General features: G+C 43.6%; 1 protein-coding gene across 7 annotated transcripts in view; it reads right to left on the bottom strand.

Annotated features, from left to right (window-relative positions):
- Positions 1-4,423: 4,423 nt before the first annotated feature.
- USP18 (ubiquitin specific peptidase 18) overlaps positions 4,424-22,821 on the bottom strand; it is a 30,410-nt gene continuing 12,012 nt past the window's right edge. For 3 of the 7 annotated variants that reach the window (XM_082420914.1, XM_082420916.1, XM_082420915.1), the window contains 9 exons: positions 21,900-21,996; positions 20,295-20,440; positions 15,014-15,093; positions 14,605-14,751; positions 14,153-14,248; positions 13,550-13,717; positions 9,039-9,170; positions 8,525-8,574; positions 5,542-6,658 (listed from right to left, as the gene is read on the bottom strand). In XM_082420914.1, the coding sequence (XP_082277040.1) occupies positions 6,613-6,658; positions 8,525-8,574; positions 9,039-9,170; positions 13,550-13,717; positions 14,153-14,248; positions 14,605-14,751; positions 15,014-15,093; positions 20,295-20,440; positions 21,900-21,996 (962 nt within the window). In that variant the 3' untranslated portion in view covers positions 5,542-6,612. Of the gene's footprint in view, positions 6,659-8,524; positions 8,575-9,038; positions 9,171-13,549; positions 13,718-14,152; positions 14,249-14,604; positions 14,752-15,013; positions 15,094-16,825; positions 16,888-20,294; positions 20,441-20,649; positions 20,840-21,899; positions 21,997-22,821 lie in introns of those variants that run through there. The other 4 variants (XM_082420919.1, XM_082420913.1, XM_082420917.1 and 1 more) reach the window with 4 other exon arrangements.

The following is a 22,821-nucleotide window of genomic DNA, read 5'->3' as shown; positions in this document are numbered from 1 at the left end:
TATAGGACATTCCATCCAAAAACAGCAGATTACACATTCTTCTCAAGTGCGCACGGAACATTCTCCAGGATAGATCACATCTTGGGTCACAAATCAAGCCTCAGTAAATTTAAGAAAATTGAAATCATACCAAGCATCTTTTCTGACCACAACGCTATGAGATTAGAAATGAATTACAGGGAAAAAAACGTAAAAAAGACAAACACATGGAGGCTAAACAATACGTTACTAAATAACCAAAAGATCACTGAAGAAATCAAAGAGGAAATAAAAAAATACCTAGAGACAAATGACAATGAAAACACGACGACCCAAAACCTATGGGATGCAGCAAAAGCGGTTCTAAGAGGGAAGTTTATAGCTATACAAGCCTACCTAAAGAAACAAGAAAAATCTCAAGTAAACAATCTAACCTTACACCTAAAGAAACTAGAGAAAGAAGAACAAACAAAACCCAAAGTTAGCAGAAGGAAAGAAATCATAAAGATCAGAGCAGAAATAAATGAGATAGAAACAAAGAAAACAATAGCAAAGATCAATAAAACTAAAAGTTGGTTCTTTGAGAAGATAAACAAAATTGATAAGCCATTAGCCAGACTCATCAAGAAAAAGAGGGAGAGGACTCAAATCAATAAAATCAGAAATGAAAAAGGAGAAGTTACAACAGACACCACAGAAATACAAAACATCCTAAGAGACTACTATAAGCAACTTTATGCCAATAAAATGGACAACCTGGAAGAAATGGACAAATTCTTAGAAAGGTATAACCTTCCAAGACTGAATCAGGAAGAAACAGAAAATATGAACAGACCAATCACAAGTAATGAAATTGAAACTGTGATTAAAAATCTTCCAACAAACAAAAGTCCAGGACCAGATGGCTTCACAGGTGAATTCTATCAAACATTTAGAGAAGAGCTAACACCCATCCTTCTCAAACTCTTCCAAAAAATTGCAGAGGAAGGAACACTCCCAAACTCATTCTATGAGGCCACCATCACCCTGATACCAAAACCAGACAAAGACACTACAAAAAAAGAAAATTACAGACCAATATCACTGATGAATATAGATGCAAAAATCCTCAACAAAATACTAGCAAACAGAATCCAACAACACATTAAAAGGATCATACACCACGATCAAGTGGGATTTATCCCAGGGATGCAAGGATTCTTCAATATACGCAAATCAATCAATGTGATACACCATATTAACAAACTGAAGAATAAAAACCATATGATCATCTCAATAGATGCAGAAAAAGCTTTTGACAAAATTCAACACCCATTTATGATAAAAACTCTCCAGAAAGTGGGCATAGAGGGAACCTACCTCAACATAATAAAGGCCATATATGACAAACCCACAGCAAACATCATTCTCAATGGTGAAAAACTGAAAGCATTTCCTCTAAGATCAGGAACGAGACAAGGATGTCCACTCTCACCACTATTATTCAACATAGTTCTGGAAGTCCTAGCCACGGCAATCAGAGAAGAAAAAGAAATAAAAGGAATACAAATTGGAAAAGAGGAAGTAAAACTGTCACTGTTTGCGGATGACATGATACTATACATAGAGAATCCTAAAACTGCCACCAGAAAACTGCTAGAGCTAATTAATGAATATGGTAAAGTTGCAGGATACAAAATTAATGCACAGAAATCTCTTGCATTCCTATACACTAATGATGAAAAATCTGAAAGAGAAATTATGGAAACACTCCCATTTACCATTGCAACAAAAAGAATAAAATACCTAGGAATAAACCTACCTAGGGAGACAAAAGAACTGTATGCAGAAAACTATAAGACACTGATGAAAGAAATTAAAGATGATACCAACAGATGGAGAGATATACCATGTTCTTGGATTGGAAGAATCAACATTGTGAAAATGAGTATACTACCCAAAGCAATCTACAGATTCAATGCAATCCCTATCAAATTACCAACGGCATTTTTTACGGAGCTAGAACAAATCATCTTAAAATTTGTATGGAGACACAAAAGACCCCGAATAGTCAAAGCAGTCTTGAGGCAAAAAAATGGAGCTGGAGGAATCAGACTCCCTGACTTCAGACTATACTACAAAGCTACAGTAATCAAGACAATATGGTACTGGCACAAAAACAGAAACATAGATCAATGGAACAAGATAGAAAGCCCAGAGATTAACCCACGTACCTATGGTCAACTAATCTATGACAAAGGAGGCAAAGATATACAATGGAGAAAAGACAGTCTCTTCAATAAGTGGTGCTGGGAAAACTGGACAGCTACATGTAAAAGAATGAAATTAGAATACTCCCTAACACCATACACAAAAATAAACTCAAAATGGATTAGAGACCTAAATATAAGACTGGACACTATAAAACTCTTAGAGGAAAACATAGGAAGAACACTCTTTGACATAAATCACAGCAAGATCTTTTTTGATCCACCTCCTAGAGTAATGGAAATAAAAACAAAAATAAACAAGTGGGACCTAATGAAACTTCAAAGCTTTTGCACAGCAAAGGAAACCATAAACAAGACGAAAAGACAACCCTCAGAATGGGAGAAAATATTTGCAAATGAATCAACAGACAAAGGATTAATCTCCAAAATATATAAACAGCTCATTCAGCTCAATATCAAAGAAACAAACACCCCAATCCAAAAATGGGCAGAAGACCTAAATAGACATTTCTCCAAAGAAGACATACAGACGGCCACGAAGCACATGAAAAGCTGCTCAACATCACTAATTATTAGAGAAATGCAAATCAAAACTACAATGAGGTATCACCTCACTCCTGTTAGAATGAGGATCATCAGAAAATCTACAAACAACAAATGCTGGAGAGGGTGTGGAGAAAAGGGAACCCTCTTGCACTGTTGCTGGGAATGTAAATTGATACAGCCACTATGGAGAACAATATGGAGGTTCCTTAAAAAACTAAAAATAGAATTACCATATGACCCAGCAATCCCACTACTGGGCATATACCCAGAGAAAACCGTAATTCAAAAAGACACATGCACCCGAATGTTCATTGCAGCACTATTTACAATAGCCAGGTCATGGAAGCAACCTAAATGCCCATCAACAGACGAATGGATAAAGAAGATGTGGTACATATATACAATGGAATATTACTCAGCCATAAAAAGGAACGAAATTGAGTCATTTGTTGAGACGTGGATGGATCTAGAGACTGTCATACAGAGTGAAGTAAGTCAGAAAGAGAAAAACAAATATCGTATATTAATGCATGTATGTGGAACCTAGAAAAATGGTAGAGATGAGCCAGTTTGCAGGGCAGAAGTTGAGACACAGATGTAGAGAATGGACATATGGACACCAAGGGGGGAAAACTGCGGTGAGGTGGGGATGGTGGTGTGCTGAATTGGGCGATTGGGATTGACATGTATACACTGATATGTATAAAATTGATGCCTAATAAGAACCTGCAGTATAAAAAAACAAACAAAACAACTAATACTAAACTTTCATTGGGTTATTTGTATGGAAATATGTTAATATAAATGTTTCAGACATTACATGAAATTCCTAAAAATCTTATATTTGTATTTGTATGGAAATATGTATGGAAATATGTTAATATAAATGTTTCAGACATTACATGAAATTTCTAAAAATCTTATATTTGTATTTGTATGGAAATATGTATGGAAATATGTTAATATAAATGTTTCAGACATTACATGAAATTTCTAAAAATCTTATATGTTCTGGTATAATGTTATAAGTAATAATCCTAGTTATTACTTTAAAATGTATATCTCAGAAATAACTAATTTTCTTGTCAACTGCATTATTATGAATTTTCATCAAATCTTTTACCGTGGTCATTTTTAAGTCTTTTGTCATTTACAGACAGTTCTGGGTGTACTCTGATGATTTTGCAAATATGTTCCTATAAAAGGGTTTCATCTTCAAGAAATTCATGGAAAAGACTCTGACAAGTACAGGTTTCTGGTAACTGACTGTACTGCTGAACTGAATGAATAAGCATTTTCAGAACTCTGATGAAAAACTGATGAACTCATAAAAGTGCTAACAAAAGATCAAGATGAAAAAAACAATTAATTACATGGGACTGAGTGAACTGATGAGGATGAGTATAATTTTTGTGACTTTCTGTCTGAATTTAAAAAAAAAAAATCCCACAAGGACTCAGAGGCAAAGAATATACAAATCAATTTTCACTGCAAAGTAAAGGAGCTGTTACAGTGGAGGATTACTGGACTGAATGTCAATATTATGACATAGTATGAGTGTGTTTCATGTTTGGTAATTGCAATCATTGTTGTTTTTGTTGTGGTCATCCATGTACAATGCTTGGTGTCAGTCTATTTATCTCTTGTAAAAATAAAATACAGTGTGTGTGTGTGAAAAAAAAAAAAAACTTAGTAAGTAATTGGTGTTAATTGGAGTCAACTTGGCAGTACCTACCACAGTTTTAGACACTCATGCCCTTTGATCCAGTACTTTCACCTCTCAGTACCTGCAGAATATTTACTCATGCACAAAAATACATCTAAAGGTGTTCATTCACTCTGCATTTTAAATAGTGAAAAAATGGGAATGCCCTCAATATTTACCAATATGGGAATGGAAAAAATATAGTATATCTATTTATGGGTTAAATGTAACAATTTAAAAGAATATTATCCATCTGTATGCAGACTTGGAAATTTTCCTAAGACATTATTAAGTGAAAAAAAACGAGCAGAATAATTTGTACAGTAGAATTTATGATGTAAAAATTATTTGTATCTGTTATATACACGTATGCAAATGCCTAGAAAGAGGCCTAGAGGGATATACACATTTTACTACTCTGAATAGTATGCCCCTAAAATTCCTATCCACTTGGAATCTCAGAATGTGAACTTATTCGGAAATAGAGTCTTTGCAGATGTAATCAGCCAAGTGAAAACGAGGCCACGCCGGATTAGGATATGGGCCCTAAGTTGTGGCTGGTGTCCTTACACTAAAACACACAGGGAAGACGGACACGGGAAGACGGAGGTAGAGACCAGAGTGACCCAGCGACACGCAAGAAATGACAGGCAGGGCCGTACCATCAGCCGCCAGGAGAGAGGCCAGCCAGACTCTCCTTCACAGCCTCCAGAAGGAACCAGCCCTGTGGCACCTCGAGTTCAGACTTCTGGCCTCCAGACTGTGAGAGAATAAAATTCCTCTTGTTTTTAGCCAAGCACTTTGTGATAATTTGTTACGGCAGTGCTGGGAAACGAATACACACCTGTTTAACAATGTTTACGTCTAAGGAAGAGGTTCTATCAATATATTTTACAGTGAGAATTTATTCTTGCATGGCTAATTTTTTGCCAATAAAAATAAAATAACAAACCACCCACATTTCACATTGGAAGTTTCGGCCCCTGCCACTTACCGAGTATGAAACCTGGAGCAGGTCGTTAAACATGTGAAGGACTCAGTCACTTCATCTGTAAGACGAGGGTGTCCACGTACTCACCTCCCAGGTTGGTATGGAGTCTCCCGGGACCGCCCCTCACCGTCCACGTTCTTCCTCTAACGTGGCTCCAGAGACTGTGAACGCCCTTCCACCCGCTCTGCCATCCTGTCTCTAATCCATGTCGCCAGCCCTGGCAAATCCATTTTACGAAAACACCACTAACTGTTCCTTTCCTTTTTGAACCCTTTCCGAAAAAAAAAAAGAAATTCCTCATTACTTATTAAATTAAACCCAAATTTCTGAGCCTAGATCAAGACCTTCTACATTCTGAGCCCCACTTCCCTTCCATCCAGGTGTGTGGATGATCTTTGGACCTTGAACCTTGCCCTTTCAAGCATGCCACTGGGTATGCTTCTCCCTGTAAACTAACTGTCCTCACTCTAAGCCCCTTTTCAGCCTTCAGTCTTCTCCCATGGCCCCAAAACAGGAGCAATTTCACTTTCCTTTGAATTCCTGTAGCATTAACCCTTAGTATAAACCCCATTAAACTAAAAACTCCTTTTGAGAGAAAGAACTTTATTCATTATTGTGTCTGGCACACCATCTCATGGAGAGTAGGTGATCAATACATATTTGCCAAATAAATGAATAACAATTACAAAGCACTTGAGTTTTATGTAATTGATACAGGTTCTAAAATTTTTTAAATTATAAACAGAAATGATATACAGCCAGTACCAACCAGTACAGTAACCTTAGCTGTAAAATATGGAAATAGTTCCCTACCACTGCCCCTTGCCACCTGACTGCCCCCTGCTACCAGTGCTGGCCTGGTCTCTACTCCCCTGGGAGCCCCTGGGCTCTGCAATCTCCCAGCTAAAGGACTACCCCTTGCACAGCAGGAGTACTCTGGACATGAGGCAGCCATGGGGCCAGGGTCCACGGGTGGAAGTATCCACTCTGACTGATCCAAACATGCACAGTGTCACTGTTAAATATTTTGATAATCATCACTGATTATAAATAAAGTTTAATTAAACAATTTCAAAACGGTGCCTCTCCTCACTGCAGAATATCTTAAAAGAGTCTGCAGATCCAGGAACAGAAAAGGAAAATGATACTCTGTAGGTCTCTGAAGGTTTAGGGTACATCCATTAGGACTCAGTCTTCATGTAAACCAGAAGATATGCAGTTTCCCGCCTAGGAAGAAAACAATTGCAACAGCGTCACAGAAATGAAACATTCATAGTTAATTAATACATTATTAATTCACGATAGGACACCCGTCAGAAAACTTTCCAGGTTATTGGATCAAGTAAGTCTTCATATCCATCACCTCAGAGGGGACAAAACTGGTGACCTGGGAAAATAACTACTATTAAGCTGCTAGTTAATGTCTCGATCAGGGGTTGACAAACTATGAGCCTGTGAGCCAAATCCAACCCTGTTTTTGCAAATAAACATAACTGGAACAAAGCCATGTTTATTCACTCACATATCATCTGTGGCTGCTTTTGTGCTGCAGAGGCAGAGTTGAGGAGTTGCAACAGAGACTGTGTGTCCCAGAGGCTGAAACATTCACTCTCTGGCCTTTTACAGAGAAAGTCTGCCAAACCCTGATCTAAATAATGGGTTATCGGGACCTCCCTAGTGGTCTAGTAGTTAAGAATCCACCTTCCACACAGCGGTTCAGAATCCGCCTGCCAGTGCAGGGGATACGGGTTCGAGCCCTGGTCTGGGAAGATCCCACATGCCATGGAGCAACTAAGCCCATGCACCACAACTACTGAAGCCTGCGTGCCTAGAGCCCGTGCTCCGCAACGAGAGGGCACCACGATGAGAAGTCCACGCACTGCAACGAAGAGCAGCCCCTGCTCGCCACAACTAGAGAAAGCCCACGGGCAGCAAGGAAGATCCAATGCAGCCAAAAATAAAAGTAATTAATTTAAAAAAAAAAAAGAATCCGCTTTCCAATGCAGGGGACATGGGTTCGATCCCTGGTCAGGTAACTAAGATCCCACATGCCGCAGGGCAACTAAGCCTGCGTGCTGCAACTGCTGAGCCCGCGTGCTCTGGAGCCTGCATGCCACAACTAGAAAGAAGCCCGTGCGCTGCAATGAAAATCCCTCGTGCCACAACTAAGACGCCACGCAGCCAAATAAATAAATATTTTAAAAAATAATAATAATAATGGGGGATCACTGACAACCAAAAGGTGACAAAGAGTGGGCATCTAAGGGAGATGCTTAGAAGAAAAGGAAGAGAAGACGAAAGGTACAAGGTGGAGGCGGGGAGGATTTCAAGCACGAATTTCACCTAATTCATTAGTTTCCAAGTGAAGGCCTGCGTGTGCAGCTGGGGTCATCTCGCACATCATACTTAGTGTACAATGTCACCTCTAAGCCAGAAGCTTAGCAGGAAAGACTTACAAAGTCTCTGCTTTACCTTCACCCAGTTTTTTTCTCTCCAGCTTCCCCTCTGTAGTTATTGATTTTTAACAATTTAGTTATTGTTATTTACTACATGCAAGCCACTGTACCAGACAAAGAAGGAGGAAAAGAGTGATCCTTGCCTCCAAAGAGTTCACGGTTAATGTGAAAGAATGTTATGTAGGCGAACAATCACAGGGCAGTGGGATCCTTGCTGTAAAGGAGGTGAGCTCCAAATGCAGGGAGAGCATCTGAGAAGCTCCTACAAACCTGCCGGATGCTGCTGGGACGGCTTTACAGAGCAGGCGGGCACGAGCGGACGTACCGAAGCACGAGAGGGGCTTTGCCGCAGTGACAAATTAGGAAAAGGCAGCACAGGCCGGGAACAGCATGCGCAAAGCCACGGACAGCGTGATATTCGGGAGCCACTTATACTTTAGTACTGTTGGAGTCTAAACTGCAGGAAGAGCAGTGTGGTGGGTGGTACTGAAAGATGAGGCTGAGCAGTATTCACTAGGGGGCCATCCAAAGGCAAGTGGCAGCTGAGTCCGTGAGCGCTTCGTAGAGCAGCTAGCACCTTATGCTGCTCAGGGTGTGTAAGCGCGTTGGGGCCCCACCACCCCAGTGCTTCTCTCACCAGCGGTAGCTGTGATCTCCATAGGTACACTGGACGTCTTCCCAGGACACCTGGAAGCACACAGACAGACAAGGTGAAGCGGCCCTCCCTCACTCACCCAGACAAACCCACCCCCGTTACACCCATGACCTGGATCACCTAGTGACAGGTGCCATGTGTATGAAGTCTCTTTAGTACACTGTCCCTCTGTTTAAACTTCGTGTCGCCAAGCCAAGATTTTCTAACTCTTTCTGACTCTTCTTACTTTCAGTAAGCTTCCCCCAGAGCACGAGGCTGCAGGGCACTGAGCCTAGAATCCCAAAAACCTAGACACTGAGCTAAGTGCAGTAGCAGAGCGCTGTGAACCAGACAGGGGCTCCATGAAGAAAAGGGCTTCAAACCCCACGAAAGGCCCCCCACACAGAGAACAGGACCACAGGGTGTCTGGGCCTTGAGGGCCCATCTAGTCCTGGCTCAGAACTTATTAGAGATGGAGAATCCAGGGCAAGAGGCAATTCTGGAGGATGTTTCTCACCCAGCAAACATTGGAGTCGTTGAAGCAGAACCATTTTCCATTCACAGAACTCCGGACATAAGCACAGTAGTGACCGAAGTCAGCCTTCCCCACATGGGCAATCACAGCGAAGAGTTCATACTGTCCCCCATGCTGAAGGACACAAGGACAAAGAGACCCCCATCATCCCTCCTCTTCTGACCCTCGTCTAGAAGGAGGAAACTATTTCATCGCGCCTTTGCTTATTCAGTGCCTTTCTCTGCCAGGCACTGGTGCTTCCAGGGCACTAGAAAACCGTCTTTGACCACAAGGCTCACAGCTAATTATGCCAGAGCTGTAATGCCATGTTTTATACCAGATACATTTGGAGGTAAATTTGGGAAGAACCACTTTTTGCCCCAAAAAGGAGAAGGAATGACCAGCTGAGGAAAGCTCCCAGAGAAGACGTGCTTGAACTGATCCTGAAGGGCCATCATGGCACACACGTGATGGGGTATGGACCAGGAACTGCGGAGGCCCGGTGGGAACAGAACAGTGCACCCGGAAACGCAGCTGGGGGTGCTGGGAGCCATGGAATTAACGTCCACAAAGGCCCAGTCAGGAATCAGAACTTTATCCCGAGCAGGGGGAGCCGTCGGAAGGCTTTACGCAGGGGAGCAACGTCATCGGATTTGTGTTTGAGAAACACTGAAATAACGTGGCGCGAAAAACGGACTGAGAGTTCAAGTGAGGCAGCGCCAACGAGACAAGTCAGGGAACCACAAGGGCACGAGGAAGAAGTGGTGAGAGCCCAGCCATTACTACCGGGAGCAGCCCCTAGATGATAATAAGCATTATTAACACGGCAATTACTAGCTGACTGCCAGCACCCGGCTCAGTCTTCACATGCATTGTTACATTTAACATCCACAGCAAACCTGTAAACTGGGTGCCAGCATAAATCCTACTTTGCAGACGTGGAATCTGAGCTCAGGGAGCAGAGTAATTTACGCAAGGGTCAGAGCTTACAAAGAGAAGAGGCGGGACTTCAACCCAGGCCTGCCCGGCTTCGAAACCCAAGCTCTCGACCCCTATACTGAGGAAGTGAGGGCAAACGTAGAGACGAGAGGACAGATTTGTGCAAAGTTAAGGAAAAATAATAAGTTCCTTTGCAACTGATGGATATGGTGGTGGGGGAGCAAGTAGGGGGCACTACAAGGATGAACCCCAGATTTTTGGCTTGGAAATTAGGAAGACGCTGCTGCTATAAAGTCACACATGGAACAGAGGTGATTGGGGATGAAGACAGTGCATTTGGGGACCGTGTGACAACACTGAGTAGGAGGTGGACACACCGTTTGGAGGTCAAGAGTGAGACCTGGGCAGGAGACAGGGGTTGGAAGTCTTCAGTTTGAGGTGATTGAAACCATGAGAATTAATGAGATGACATTCAACAAATGGGAAGAAAAAGGAATGTAATTAAAACTAAATACCAATAAAAATGGGCAGTAAAGGATCCAGCAATGGAGAAAGAAACCCCAGGAGAGAGGCCTAGAGTAGGCAGATTTTGAAGGAGAATAGGATCAATAACAGAATATCACAAAAAGATCAAGTAAGGGAAAGACCAAAGAGTATTCACTAGGTTTGGCAGTAAGTCTTTCTACTCCCTCAAATCTTAGCAAGTCAAGATAAGAGAGAATTCTCTGTGAAAAGAGAACAGTGGCAAGAGAAAGAGTTTTCACTGACTGTGAGCAAGATCTCCACATGAGTCAGGAAAACTGTACTTGTTTTCTCAACACAGTCAAATAATATCCCTAACCTGAGACTTTGAAACAGGATCGTGAAAGGGACAGGATGAAGGTAGGACAAACGAAGCTTAGTCCCCCAAAAGGGAGGGCTAAAATCATTCTCTATTCTCATGTGGGGATGTTACACTGTATTTTTTTTTTACATCTTTATTGGAGTATAACTGCTTTACAATGGTGTGTTAGTTGCTGCTGTATAACAAAGTGAATCAGCTATACATATACATATATCCCCATATCTCCTCCCTCTTGCATCTCCCTCCCACCCTCCCTATCCCACCCCTCTAGGTGGTCACAAAGCACCAAGCTGACCTCCCTGTGCTATGCGGCTGCTTCCCACTAGCTATCTATTTTACGTTTGGTAGTGTATATATGTCCATGCCACTCTCTTACTTCGTCCCAGCTCACCCTTTCCCCTCCCCGTGTCCTCAAGTCCATTCTCTACGTCTGCCTCTTTATTCCTGTCCTGCCCCTAGGTTCATCAGAACCTTTTTTTTTTTTTAGATTCCATATATATGTGTTAGCATATGGTATTTGTTTTTCTCTTTCTGACTTACTTCACTCTGTATGACAAGACCCTAGGTCCATCCACCTCACTACAAATAACTCAATTTCATCTCTTTTTATGGCTGAGTAATATTCCATTGTATATATGTGCCACATCTTCTTTATCCATTCACCTGTCAATGGACACTTAGCTTGCTTCCATGTCCTGGCTATTGTAAATAGTGCTTCAGTGAACATTGTGGTACATGACTCTTTTTGAATTATGGTTTTCTCAGGGTATCTGCCCAGTAGTGGGATTGCCGGGTCATATGGTAGTTCTATTTTTAGCTTTTTAAGGAACTTCCATACTGTTCTCCATAGTGGCTGTATCAGTTTACATTCCCACCAACAGTGCAAGAGGGTTCCCTTTCCTCCACACCCTCTCCAGCATTTGTTGTTTGTAGATTTTTTGATGATGGCCATTCTGACTGGTGTGAGGTGATACCCCATTGTGGTTTTGATTTGCATTTCTCTAATGATTAGTGATGTTGAGCATCCTTTCATGTGTTTGTTGGCAATCTGTATATCTTCTTTGGAGAAATGTCTATTTAGGTCTTCTGCCCATTTTTGGATTGGGTTGTTGGTTTTTTTGATATTGAGCTGCATGAGCTGCTTGTATATTTTAGAGATTAATCCTTTGTCAGTTGCTTCATTTGCAAATATTTTCTCCCATTCTGAGGGTTGTCTTTTTGTCTTGTTTATGGTTTCCTTTGCTGTGCAAAAAGTGCGGGGCAATCTCTGGATCTAACTCTCGGTTCACAAGAAATACCAGGGCTAGAGGAATATGTCAAATAAGACCCGCCAGCCAATTCTGGATATACATTTAAAAAAACCTTCAACCAAATAAATTTCAAGGAAAAGAAAAGGAGGGGAAACATCAAAGAAACTTAACCTGAAGAAGAAAGAAAGGCAAGGGGGAGGGAGGGGAGAAACAAAGGTAAGCAAATACAAGTGTAGACTTTACTTGGCTCTATATTCAAACAAAGCAAACAACTTACAGGACAGTCAGGGAAATCCAAATATTTACCGGTTATTAGAGGATATTAAAGAATCATAAGATGGAATTGGTCATGTTTAGAAAAAGAGTGCTTATTCTTTAGAGAGACATAATGAAATGCTTACAAATGACATGTATGGTGCCTGGGATTTGCGTCAAAATCATCCAGTAGAGGTTTGGAGAAAGAAGAGGATGGGGTGTAGGTAAAGCAAGACTGGCCATGAGTTTGGGTAACTGTTTAAGCCGTTGGTGGATGTGGAGATTCATTATATAATTCCTCACAAGTCTTTTCAAGAGGAAAAAAATTTTAAGATACATTTCATTAGGTAGGCTGTGCAAGTGGAAATAAGGAAACTAGAAGGAAAGAAACTGAGAATCCTATGAAATGTACATGCCCTGAACAGGGAAGGAGCCACTCTAACACGTTGTCAGGCCTCAATTTTTAAAAAACCATGGTTCTAGAGCATGGATAGTAAACAGCCCAGTGGAACAAAACAGAAAGTCCAAAAATGGACTCACATATGTATGGGAATAAATGTAGCATTTTAAACCTATGGAGAAAAGACATTTATGTCACTTTTTTCTCAGAATTTCCCAACAATTTATTAGCTCAAGACAATTGAATCCAACTTTACTCTGAATCAATTTGGCCCAACGTGCTGGCTGCTTTCTTATTATCCCCAAGGTAAGCATAAGCTGCCTGAAGTAGAACGTTAGGCTGAAGCTCTATTTAGAACCCAGGGTGCCGTGGTTACCTGTGGCTACATAAGCACTGCACATCCTATTTAAAAGGAAGGTTCTGACTTATGGGTTCCTTCCCTTATTGCTGTGAGGTAGATGAGTGCAAATCCAATCATCAGAAATAAAGTCTTTTGAATCTTAAAAGAAATGCAACTGCCAACAGCAAATGTCGGTGGCAATGTGAGGCTAACAGCCCATCGCTGTTATTCGAGAGACTCGGGTTCCCATCATTAAACTCCTTTTTAGAGAAACAAGTGTTTCTCGAGTGTATGAATATGTTTCTATGAATCATACCAAGCCGTTGGTGAGCGTCCCTCCGTGTCCTGAGCTCAGCCACCGGAGGAAAGAAGGATGCTCAAAATGCATCTCCGGTGATCTTGACGCCAATCAGCTCGGGGGAGGGAAGACAAACAAAGGACGGGCTGTCTTACGTGGTGGGTGGAAGGGACACGAGGGGCCCTCACCTGCTCCTCAGCAGCGCAGGGCTCGCCCTCCATCTCAAGGAGCTTATTTAGATCCAAGTTCTGGGGGAAACACAGTGAGTGGCAGATTTTTTCTGTCCGCAGATTTTTGCTGGAGAAACGCATGAGGTGGATGGTCAATGTCTGGGGCAGGTGGGTCAGCGTCAAGACCTGGAAAAAGCAAAGTCACCGTGGAGACGAGTCCCAGGCACTTGAAACAGGTCGATTCCGAGAAACACCAGGGCCGACGGTATGTTCTTCTTCCAAAAAAGAAGGGAGCGGAATGGAATCACACGGTAAGGGTCCCACCTGCTGGATCTGCTGGGCCTCCCACAGAAGGCTCAAGAAGCCCAGGGCTCCACCCAGGAACCCAGAAGAACTACGGGGTCTGCTCCCCTCCCAGGGGAGTCTGGCCCTGAGGGGAAAACAGCCCCCGCTCTTGTGCCTTCCCCCGTCCGTCTCAGTGATGGGGTCCGAGGAGCGTATCCACAGCCCTGGAAGTCACAAGCCTCAGGATCCCCAGCCTGAAGGGATTCCCGCCCTCAGCAGGAGGCCCCCAAGGGGAACCCCAGATGGGCCAGAAGCATTCGGTTTGGGAGCAAGTACCTGCTTCCAGCAGGTCTTCTTCTCACAGTTCCCACAGAAGCACTTGTCCGCGCTGGACAGCTCCCTGGGCTGGAAGAAACAGCGGAGGGCGTCCTCCTGTCCCAGGGGAGCAAGGGAAAGGCAGGGTTATTTCCTTCTGGGTACAACCCCTCACCCTGCCGATGAGCTTAAGCTTCTCTCCTGGTTTTCCCCAGGTCCCCTAACATCCAGCCCAGCGTGGTACATGTGCCAGGGTCTCAGGAAAGACCTACGTTTTGGAGGAAGCAGTGAGGATAAGGGGCCGTAGGAAGAGAAACGTTTTTCCCCCCGCAAATGAAAGGAGAACTTAGCCAGAGCCATGCAAAGGGAACGGAAATGATTTTTTAAAAGCCAAGGGTGGATTAAAGAAGCAAGGGGGCACCAGCAGCGCTGGGCTGTGCGGGAACAGCAAACTCCCCACAAGGACCCCTCACCAGTGTTTTCAGGGGCTTTGAATCCATGTCGAAAAGAGAGACGGGGAGGGTCAGCATGCTGCTGCTTCTGTCATTCTCCACGGTACATCCAAGGCAAACGAGGGACTCCCTCACGCGCATGGCATAGAGGGCCTGCAGCCTCGCTACCTGCAAAAGGGAGGGGGAGGAGGATGAAGGTGCAGAGAAAGCCGCGAGTATGCAGGTCCGGCCAAGCTCCAGCGCTGCGGCCGCCACACACAGCTCCAGAAGGGCAGCCGCTCTCCGCTCGCTCACAAAGGCGCAGAGAAATCACAGCAACTGCACTATGCAATCGTGATAAGCATTTTACATGCATTTCCCCTTTCAATCCTCTCTACACGTCACACAGACAGCATGCTCACCTTCTGAGCTCTCTCGTTCTAGGACTTACCAAGTCCACATCTGTGATTTGGTCTTTAATCAGGTTCCAGACTGTGAGGTAGAGCTGGGCAGCATCATGCTGGACAAACACTGGCCAAAGAGAAAAGCAACGCCCAGGGTGAGGACCCAGGGACACCTGTCATGCCCTCCTGCCCCAGCTACCTAGATGCATGCGAACACTCGTCACGTTGTCTTTCCCCACTTTCAGGCTAAGTTTCCACAGGATGTTCGGTCATAAAAATGAAAGATCAGCTTGGTATTGATTTTGAGAACTCCTTTTAAAACTCAAAGTCCAGCCCCACCGCATCACACAAGTCTTCTGTCCTCTGAGTTGCCACCCACCCCTGCTGGCCTCCGCTGGGGAATCCAGCTACACAAAACCAGCAGTCAGCGGTGGATTCTCTCCTATGTCCCTGCCAAGCCTCCAACTGGACTCCTGTGGCCACTGACTTCTCTATGCCTCTCCATATTTTCTTTATTCACTCCCCTAAAAATTGAGCAGTTTCCCAACACTAATACCTGACCCAGGTCTTCCCCAAAGGTGTCCGGGAGAACAAGAAGGGAAATAACCTTCTCAGTGTTAGAGGGTGCTGGCGGAGAGGAAGCAGGAATAGGCCATGAATCCTACACACGTGAACATCAGGCTACAAGCGGTGCACAGGGGTGAATGAATCCATGTTCCCGAGTCGCAAAGACGTTGCAAGAAAAGGTATTAAACATTCATATCTGCTATCTCAACACAATTTCCTTCGTGATACTTATCACAATCTGTACTTAATGTTTTGGGGTTGTATTTTGTTTTGGCCTGTGTCTCTCCTCTAAACTGTCAGCTCCATAGAGGCAAATACTCTGTCAGTCTAAGTCCCTTACCAGCTCAGTAACTGGCACATAATAGGTGAACATTACATATTTGTTGAATGGTTAATTAATCCACATTCCAAGCTAATAATCCCAAACCGTAGACAAGCAGGCTGGTAGCAGGCTGCACTGATGCAGTCTCCAGGGAATTATTTTCAGAAGGCTGCCCACCAAACAGGACATAAAGGGAGTCGCGTCAGCTTGCCACGTAGAGCCACCTTGCCGCACCTGACCATCCCAGAACCAGGAATCCCGACTCATCTAAGAAATACAGGGATGCTTGCCCAACCCATAACTTCCTTCACACCTGCTACGTGCAAGGCATTGCACAGGCCAGAGAAAGTTCCTGTCCCCAAGAAACCTATAGTCTAGTGGGAGGCAAGTATCCATGTACTCACAATTCAAAGAAGAATAAGAGGGCCTTCCCTGGTAGCACAGTGGTTAAGAATCCGCCTGCCAATGCAGGGAACACGGATTCGAGCCCTGGTCCGGGAAGATCCCACATGCCGTGGAGCAACTAAGCCTGTGCACCACAACTACTGAGCCCACGTGGCACAACTACTGAAGCCCGCATGCCTAGAGCCCGTGCTCTGCAACAAGAGAAGCCACCGCAATGAGAAGCCTGTGCACTGCAAAGAAGAGTAGCCCCTGCTTGCCGCAACTAGAGAAAGCCCGCACACAGGAACGAAGACCCAACTCAGCCAAAAAAAAAAAAATTAATAAATAAATTTATTTAAAAAAAAAAAAGAAGAAGAATGAGAAAAATTCCCCAGGTGTACAAACTGCTATGGAAAGCTAAAGAAAGGTGACATACAACTGGGACAGTGGAGTGCGGGTCTCTGTAAAAGCAGGATGCCTGCTTTCACCACTTCTATTCAACACAGTACTGGAAGATCTAGCCAGAGCAATTAGATAAGAAAAGAAATAAAATGCATCCAAATTGGAAAGGAAGAAGTAAAATTACCATTGTTTGCAGATGATATGATCTCATATATTAAAAGACTCCACGAAACAAAGCTTTTAGATCTAATAAATGAAATTAAAAATATGATACAAAGTCAACACACAAAAGTCAATTGTATTTCTATACATACATGAACAATAAACAATTTGAAAATGAAATAACACAAATCCATCTATAATAGCTTCAAAAACAATAAAATACTTAGGAATTAACTTAACCAAATTGGTAAAAGACTTGTATTATGAAAACTACTGCAAAACACTGCTGAAAGAAATTAAAGAAGACGTAAATAAATGGAAACACATTCCATGTACATGGACTAGAATATTTAGTATTATTTAAAAGTCAATACTACCCAAAGCAATCTACATATTCAATGCAATCCCTAACAAAATCCTAATAAGATATTTGCTGAAATAGAAAAACTCATCTTAAAATTCATATAGGGGCTTCCCTGGTGGCGCAGTGGTTGAGAGTCTGCCTGCCAATGCAGGGGACACGGGTTCGAGCCCTGGTCTGGGAAGATCCCACATGCCGCGGAGCGACTAGGCCCATGAGCCACAATTGCTGAGCCTGCGCGTCTGGAGCCTGTGCTCCGCAACAAGAGAGGCCGCGATGGTGAGAGGCCCGCGCACCGCGATGAAGAGTGGCCCCCGCTTGCCGCAACTAGAGAAAACCCTCGCACAGAAACGAAGACCCAACACAGCCAAAGATAAAAATGGATAAATAAATAAATAAACTATACTCTCCACTCACTCCTCTAGCTATAAGCAAAATTGTTAAAAAAAAATTCATATAGAATCTCAAGGGACCCCAAAGTGCCAAAACAATTCTGAAAAAGAGTAACAAACTGGAGGACTCACACTTCCTCATTTCAAAACTTACTACACAGCTACAGTAACCAAAACAGTGTGGTACTGGCATAAGGACAGACATACAGATTGATGCAATAGAATAAAGAGTCCAGAAATGAATCCTCACATGTATGGTCCAATAATTTTTGACAAGGGATCCAAGAGTATACAGTGGGGAAAGGATAGTCTCTTCAACAAATGATGCTGGGGAAACTGGATATCCGCATGCAAAGAAATGAAGTTGAACGCTTCTAACTGCATATACAAAAATTAATTCAAAACAGATCAAGGACCTAAATGTAAGACCCTAAACAATAAAATGCTTAGAAGAACACATAGGACAAAAGCACACAACCTTGGATTTGGCAGTTACTTCTTGGATGTGACACCAAAGGCACAGGTAACAAAAGAAAACGTAGAAAACTTCGACTTCACAAAAATTTTTAAAATGTATGCATCAAAAGACAGCATCCCCAGAGTAAAAAGGCACCCCACAGAATGAGAGACTATATTTGCAAAGCATATATCTGATAAGGGATTAACATCCAGAATATATAGAACTTTTAAACTCAACAACAAAAATAATCCAATTCAAAAATGGGCAAAGAACTGGAATATTTTTCCAAAGAAGACATACAAATGGCAGTAAGCACATGAAAAGATGCCCAGCATCACTAATCATTAGGGAAATACAAATCAAAACTACAATGAAATACTACCTCACAGCCCTTGCAGCTACTTCAGACCCCCTGCAGCTCTCTCCAAGGATGGCACAGTTATCGAGGTCGTGGACCCCAGCAGCCTGAGCCAATGAGATATCACACCCACCCAGACCCAGAACCACCACAAGCCTCACAGCACTACACCTGGATCACAGCACACCCCAGCTGCAGGTGAAGGTCCTTCTTCGCAAAGTCCCTACACAAGTCTACAGGGATCATGGACAATCAGGGAAACATGATACCACCAAAAGAAAACAGTAAACTTCCAGTAACTGATCCCAAAGAAATGGAGATACCAAATTGCCTGAAAAATAATTCTAAATAATTGTTCTAAAGATGCTCGGAGAGCTACCAGAGAACACAGATTAACAATTTAAATAAATCAGGAAAACAATACAATTAAAACAGAAGTTTGACAAAGAGATAGAAAACATAAAAAAGAACCAAAGAATATCGAACTGAAGAATTCAACAGAGATCTTCAAAAGCAGACTGGACCAAGCAGAAGGAATCAGTGAACTAGAAGGCAGGTCATTTGAAACTGTCCAGTCAAAGGAGCAAAAAGACTGAGAAGGATTGAAGAAAGTCTATGGGACTCCATTAAGAGAAACAACCTACACTTTAATGGAGTCCCAGAAGAAGAGAGGGGAAAGGGGGCCGGAAACTCATCTAAAGAAATAGTGGCTGGGACTTCCCAAATCTGGTTAGAGATTTAGACATTGAAGTTCATGAAGCTCACTGGTCCCCAAACATACTCCCTTTGAACAGATGTTCTCCAAGACACATCATAATACTGTCAAAACTACTGTCGAAAATCAAAGACAAAGAGAGATCTTAAAAGCAAGAGACAGGAAGTTTATCACCTACAAGGGAACCCCCATAAGACTATCAGCACATTTCTCAGCACAAACCTTACATACCATGGGAAAGTGGGATGATATATTCAAAGTGATGAAAGGGAAAACTGATGATAAAGAAAACTGTATCCAGCAACACTATCCTTCAGAAATGAAGGAGAGACAAAGGCTTTCCCAGACAAAGAAACACTGAGAGCTCATCACCACTAGACCTACCTTACAAGGACGGCTGAGAGGAGTTTGTCAAGCTGAAATGAAAGGATGCTCGTTGTAACAAGGAAAGAAACTGAATCAATTCAGTGGGAAAAGAGTAGCATTTTCAACAAATGGTGCTGGAACAACTGGATGCCCACATGCAAGAGAATGAAGTTGGACTCCTATCTCACACCATTCACAAAATTTAGCTCTAAGTGAAACATGGATCTAATATAAGAGCTAAAAGTATAAAACCTAGAAGAAAACAAAGGAGAATGACTGCTAATGGGTATGGGGTTTCTTTGCGGGGTGATGAAAATTTGCTAAATTTAGTTTGTGATGATAATTGCACAACTCTGTGAAATACTAAAAACCTCTGAATTGTACATTTTTAAATGATTGAATTTTACAGTATGTGATGTATATCTCATTAAGGCTGTTTTTTAAAAAAACTAAGCTATTTAAGAGTTTCCTTTTGTAGAACATGGTTTCTCCTTATGAAGCCTTTATTCTGTTTCCCTAGAATCCTTTACCGGCAGTTGAATCAGCTTTGAGGAGACTCTTAGGCTTACTTACTCCACTGAGAGGCAGAAAAAGAGTGAGTGTGGAAGTAATACATGCATAAATAACACCAGTGCTGCACCTGGAAGATGGGGGCTCCTTAAGATATCTCTCATCCACACACGTGCCTCCGACACAAGGGTTTCCTTCCTGTTCACTCACTGAGCATCCGTCCCCCTCCTCTCCTCTCCTCCGCTGCCCCCTCCCGCGTCCCCTCCCCCTCGCGCTCCCCTCCCTCTCAGAGCGCCAGGCCGGGAGCCCGAGCAGGAGGACCGCCTTACGTGGTACGCTGTATGTCTGGAGACAGTAGGCCAGCCCCATGGGTTGCACCGCTTTCTCCCGGCTGTCCTGCATCTTCTCCAGCAGCAAGAGCAGCTGGAAGGGGACACTTCTCCTCCGCTCCTCAGCTCCCCTGGGCACCGTTATCCTGCCGAGTGAGAACAGCCACGACCCTCCCTGTCGCCACGGTTCTCAGTGCCGGGGGCACACCAGAAGCACCTGGGAGAACTTTCAAAAATCTCACGTCCAGGCCACTCTGCAGATTAACTACATCAGAATTTCTGGGGGTGGGCCCAGTTCCCAGGATTTTTAAGTTTCCCAGATGATTTAAACATATAGACAAGGATGAAGAGCTACCGTGTTAGCAAATCAGCTATAGGGGAGTATCCTCTCGAGAGGGGGATCAGCACAGCTGCGGCCTCACCCCTCTCCCCACCCTGCACGGCAGTCACACCAAAACGAAGGGCAGGTGCAATAGGTCCTGCGTCCACAGCAAAATGGCCAGCCGGAAGTTCTCCAGAGGCCAAAAGCAAATATGATCTAGGTTCTGGGAAGGACACATGAAGGAATGTCAGTGAATCTTGGCAATGATTTGTTTAATCACTGGCATCTCTCAACTGCCCATGCCCATGGAAGGGGAAAAGGAGAAAGCAAAAGGCAGAAAAGAATGAGTGATAAAGTTTATGTATGTGAATATATACATATGGGCGTGGTGCTTGGGTTCCCAAGGAAATTTGCCAGTCAGTCCTGGCAGAGTCTCAGCATCTCTCTGCAGAACCGGTTGAGAAGAAAGAAGGGTTCTCGGGCTTCCCCGGTGGCACAGTGGTTAAGAATCTGCCTGCCAACGCAGGGGACACAGGTTCGAGCCCTGGTCCGGGAAGATCCCACATGCCGCGGAGCAGCTAAGCCTGTGCACCACAACTACTGAGCCTGTGCTCTGAAGCCCGCAAGCCACAACTACTGACCCCGCGCGCCACAATTACTGAAGCCCGTGCTCCGCAACAAGAGAAGCCACCGCAGTGAGAAGCCCACGCACCGCAACGAAGAGCAGCCCCCGCTTGCTGAAACTAGAGAAAGCCTGCGCACAGCAACGAAGACCCAAAGGAGCCAAAACTAAATAAAAATAAAATAAAAATTTTTTAAAAATCATTTAAAAAAAAAAGAAAGAAAGAAGGGTTCTCACGGTGTGTATACTGTGTGGATGTGGATGTGTTTCGTTTGAGAAAAATCAATAGACTCATAGACCTGCCCGTTGATTTGACACTGGCAGGGTCCCCACTTCCTTTTAACCCAATCAGTGGCTGCCAATCTGGCTACACTTTAGAATCACCTGGGGAATCTTTTGAAAAGTACGAATGCTTGGGCCCCACCCTAGACACCCACCTAGGCCCCAAGTGAAACCAAATATCTGGGTGTGGGATCAGCATTTACATTTTTTAAAAATCATCTTAGATGATTATAGTATATAATCCAGATTGTGCAAAACAAGATCTTTTCTCTGTTAGCTTTTGGAAGTAGACTTCTAAAAGTCCAAACCACTGTGAATAACTGAATAATTGAAAACATAAAATAATATACACATTTATCTGCCCGAACAATTGCCTTACCTCTTCAATATCTTGGTGAATTCCATGTTCATAACGAACACCTGGATCAGGGAGTTAAGGCAGCAGGTCTGTCCAATGTTGTGTAAACCGACCGGGCCTATGAGGAGCAGAGGGAAGATACTGAGGGAAAGCCCTGCCACAGAATTCAACAAACACCAAACATTTCTCTGGACCCTCCTAAGGACATGAAATTCTATAAGGTACTCCCAGAGGCACAAAGAATTCACTAAGGAGCTTGGAAACAAATTGGAAAGGAGAGAGAAACACGAGCCTCTGCAAAGTGAAATAGCAGCAGAAGTTTTAACAGTCCGTTAGGAAAAGAGAGGCCACAAGGAGGTGTATCACTCGTTGTCAAACTGGTAACCCAAACAACAGTAAGAGCAAAGGAAGAGAAACCTTACAGACAGCGCATCGGGGAGAACTAGGGGCCCTGCCCACCCAAGCTGCCCCTACAGAGCTGGCTCACAGCGGGCATCTACGGGCTCAGAGGCGAGAGTCATCTCCCAGGCAATCTACTCTGGGCCCCGGGGGTAAGGCCCCTGCCCAGGCCCTACCAGGTGGTGGAAGGGAATCAGAAGAAAGCTCTGGGTGAGATCCACCTCATCTAAATTCACCTTGAGAGGCTGGAAGCCACAAGGAACTTATGAGGATGTGAGAAAACCAAAAGGTAGTATTTCTCTGACCCACTAGCAACCAACCTCCCCTTTCCCACCCAACCTTGGGCTCCGCAGACCCCACAAGGTGCGTAATTTAAGAGGGAGGGAGTCCACTAATCTCAGAGCTCCCAGGGAAAGTGCTCTGGTGTACGAGCTGGGGCAGTAAGAACGTAAGAATCCGTGGTCAGCAGGAACCCGATCAGGAGAAGCACTTTGTCACCAGACACACTAGCACCCGGGGGAAGGCTGGGGGCCACGACATGCCA

This window comes from Balaenoptera physalus (genome assembly GCF_965194825.1).
Source record: "Balaenoptera physalus genome assembly, chromosome: 13".
Taxonomy (NCBI): Eukaryota; Metazoa; Chordata; class Mammalia; order Artiodactyla; family Balaenopteridae; genus Balaenoptera; species Balaenoptera physalus.
The sequence above is the reverse complement of the archived record's forward strand: the minus strand, read 5'-3'. Positions and strand labels throughout refer to the sequence as shown.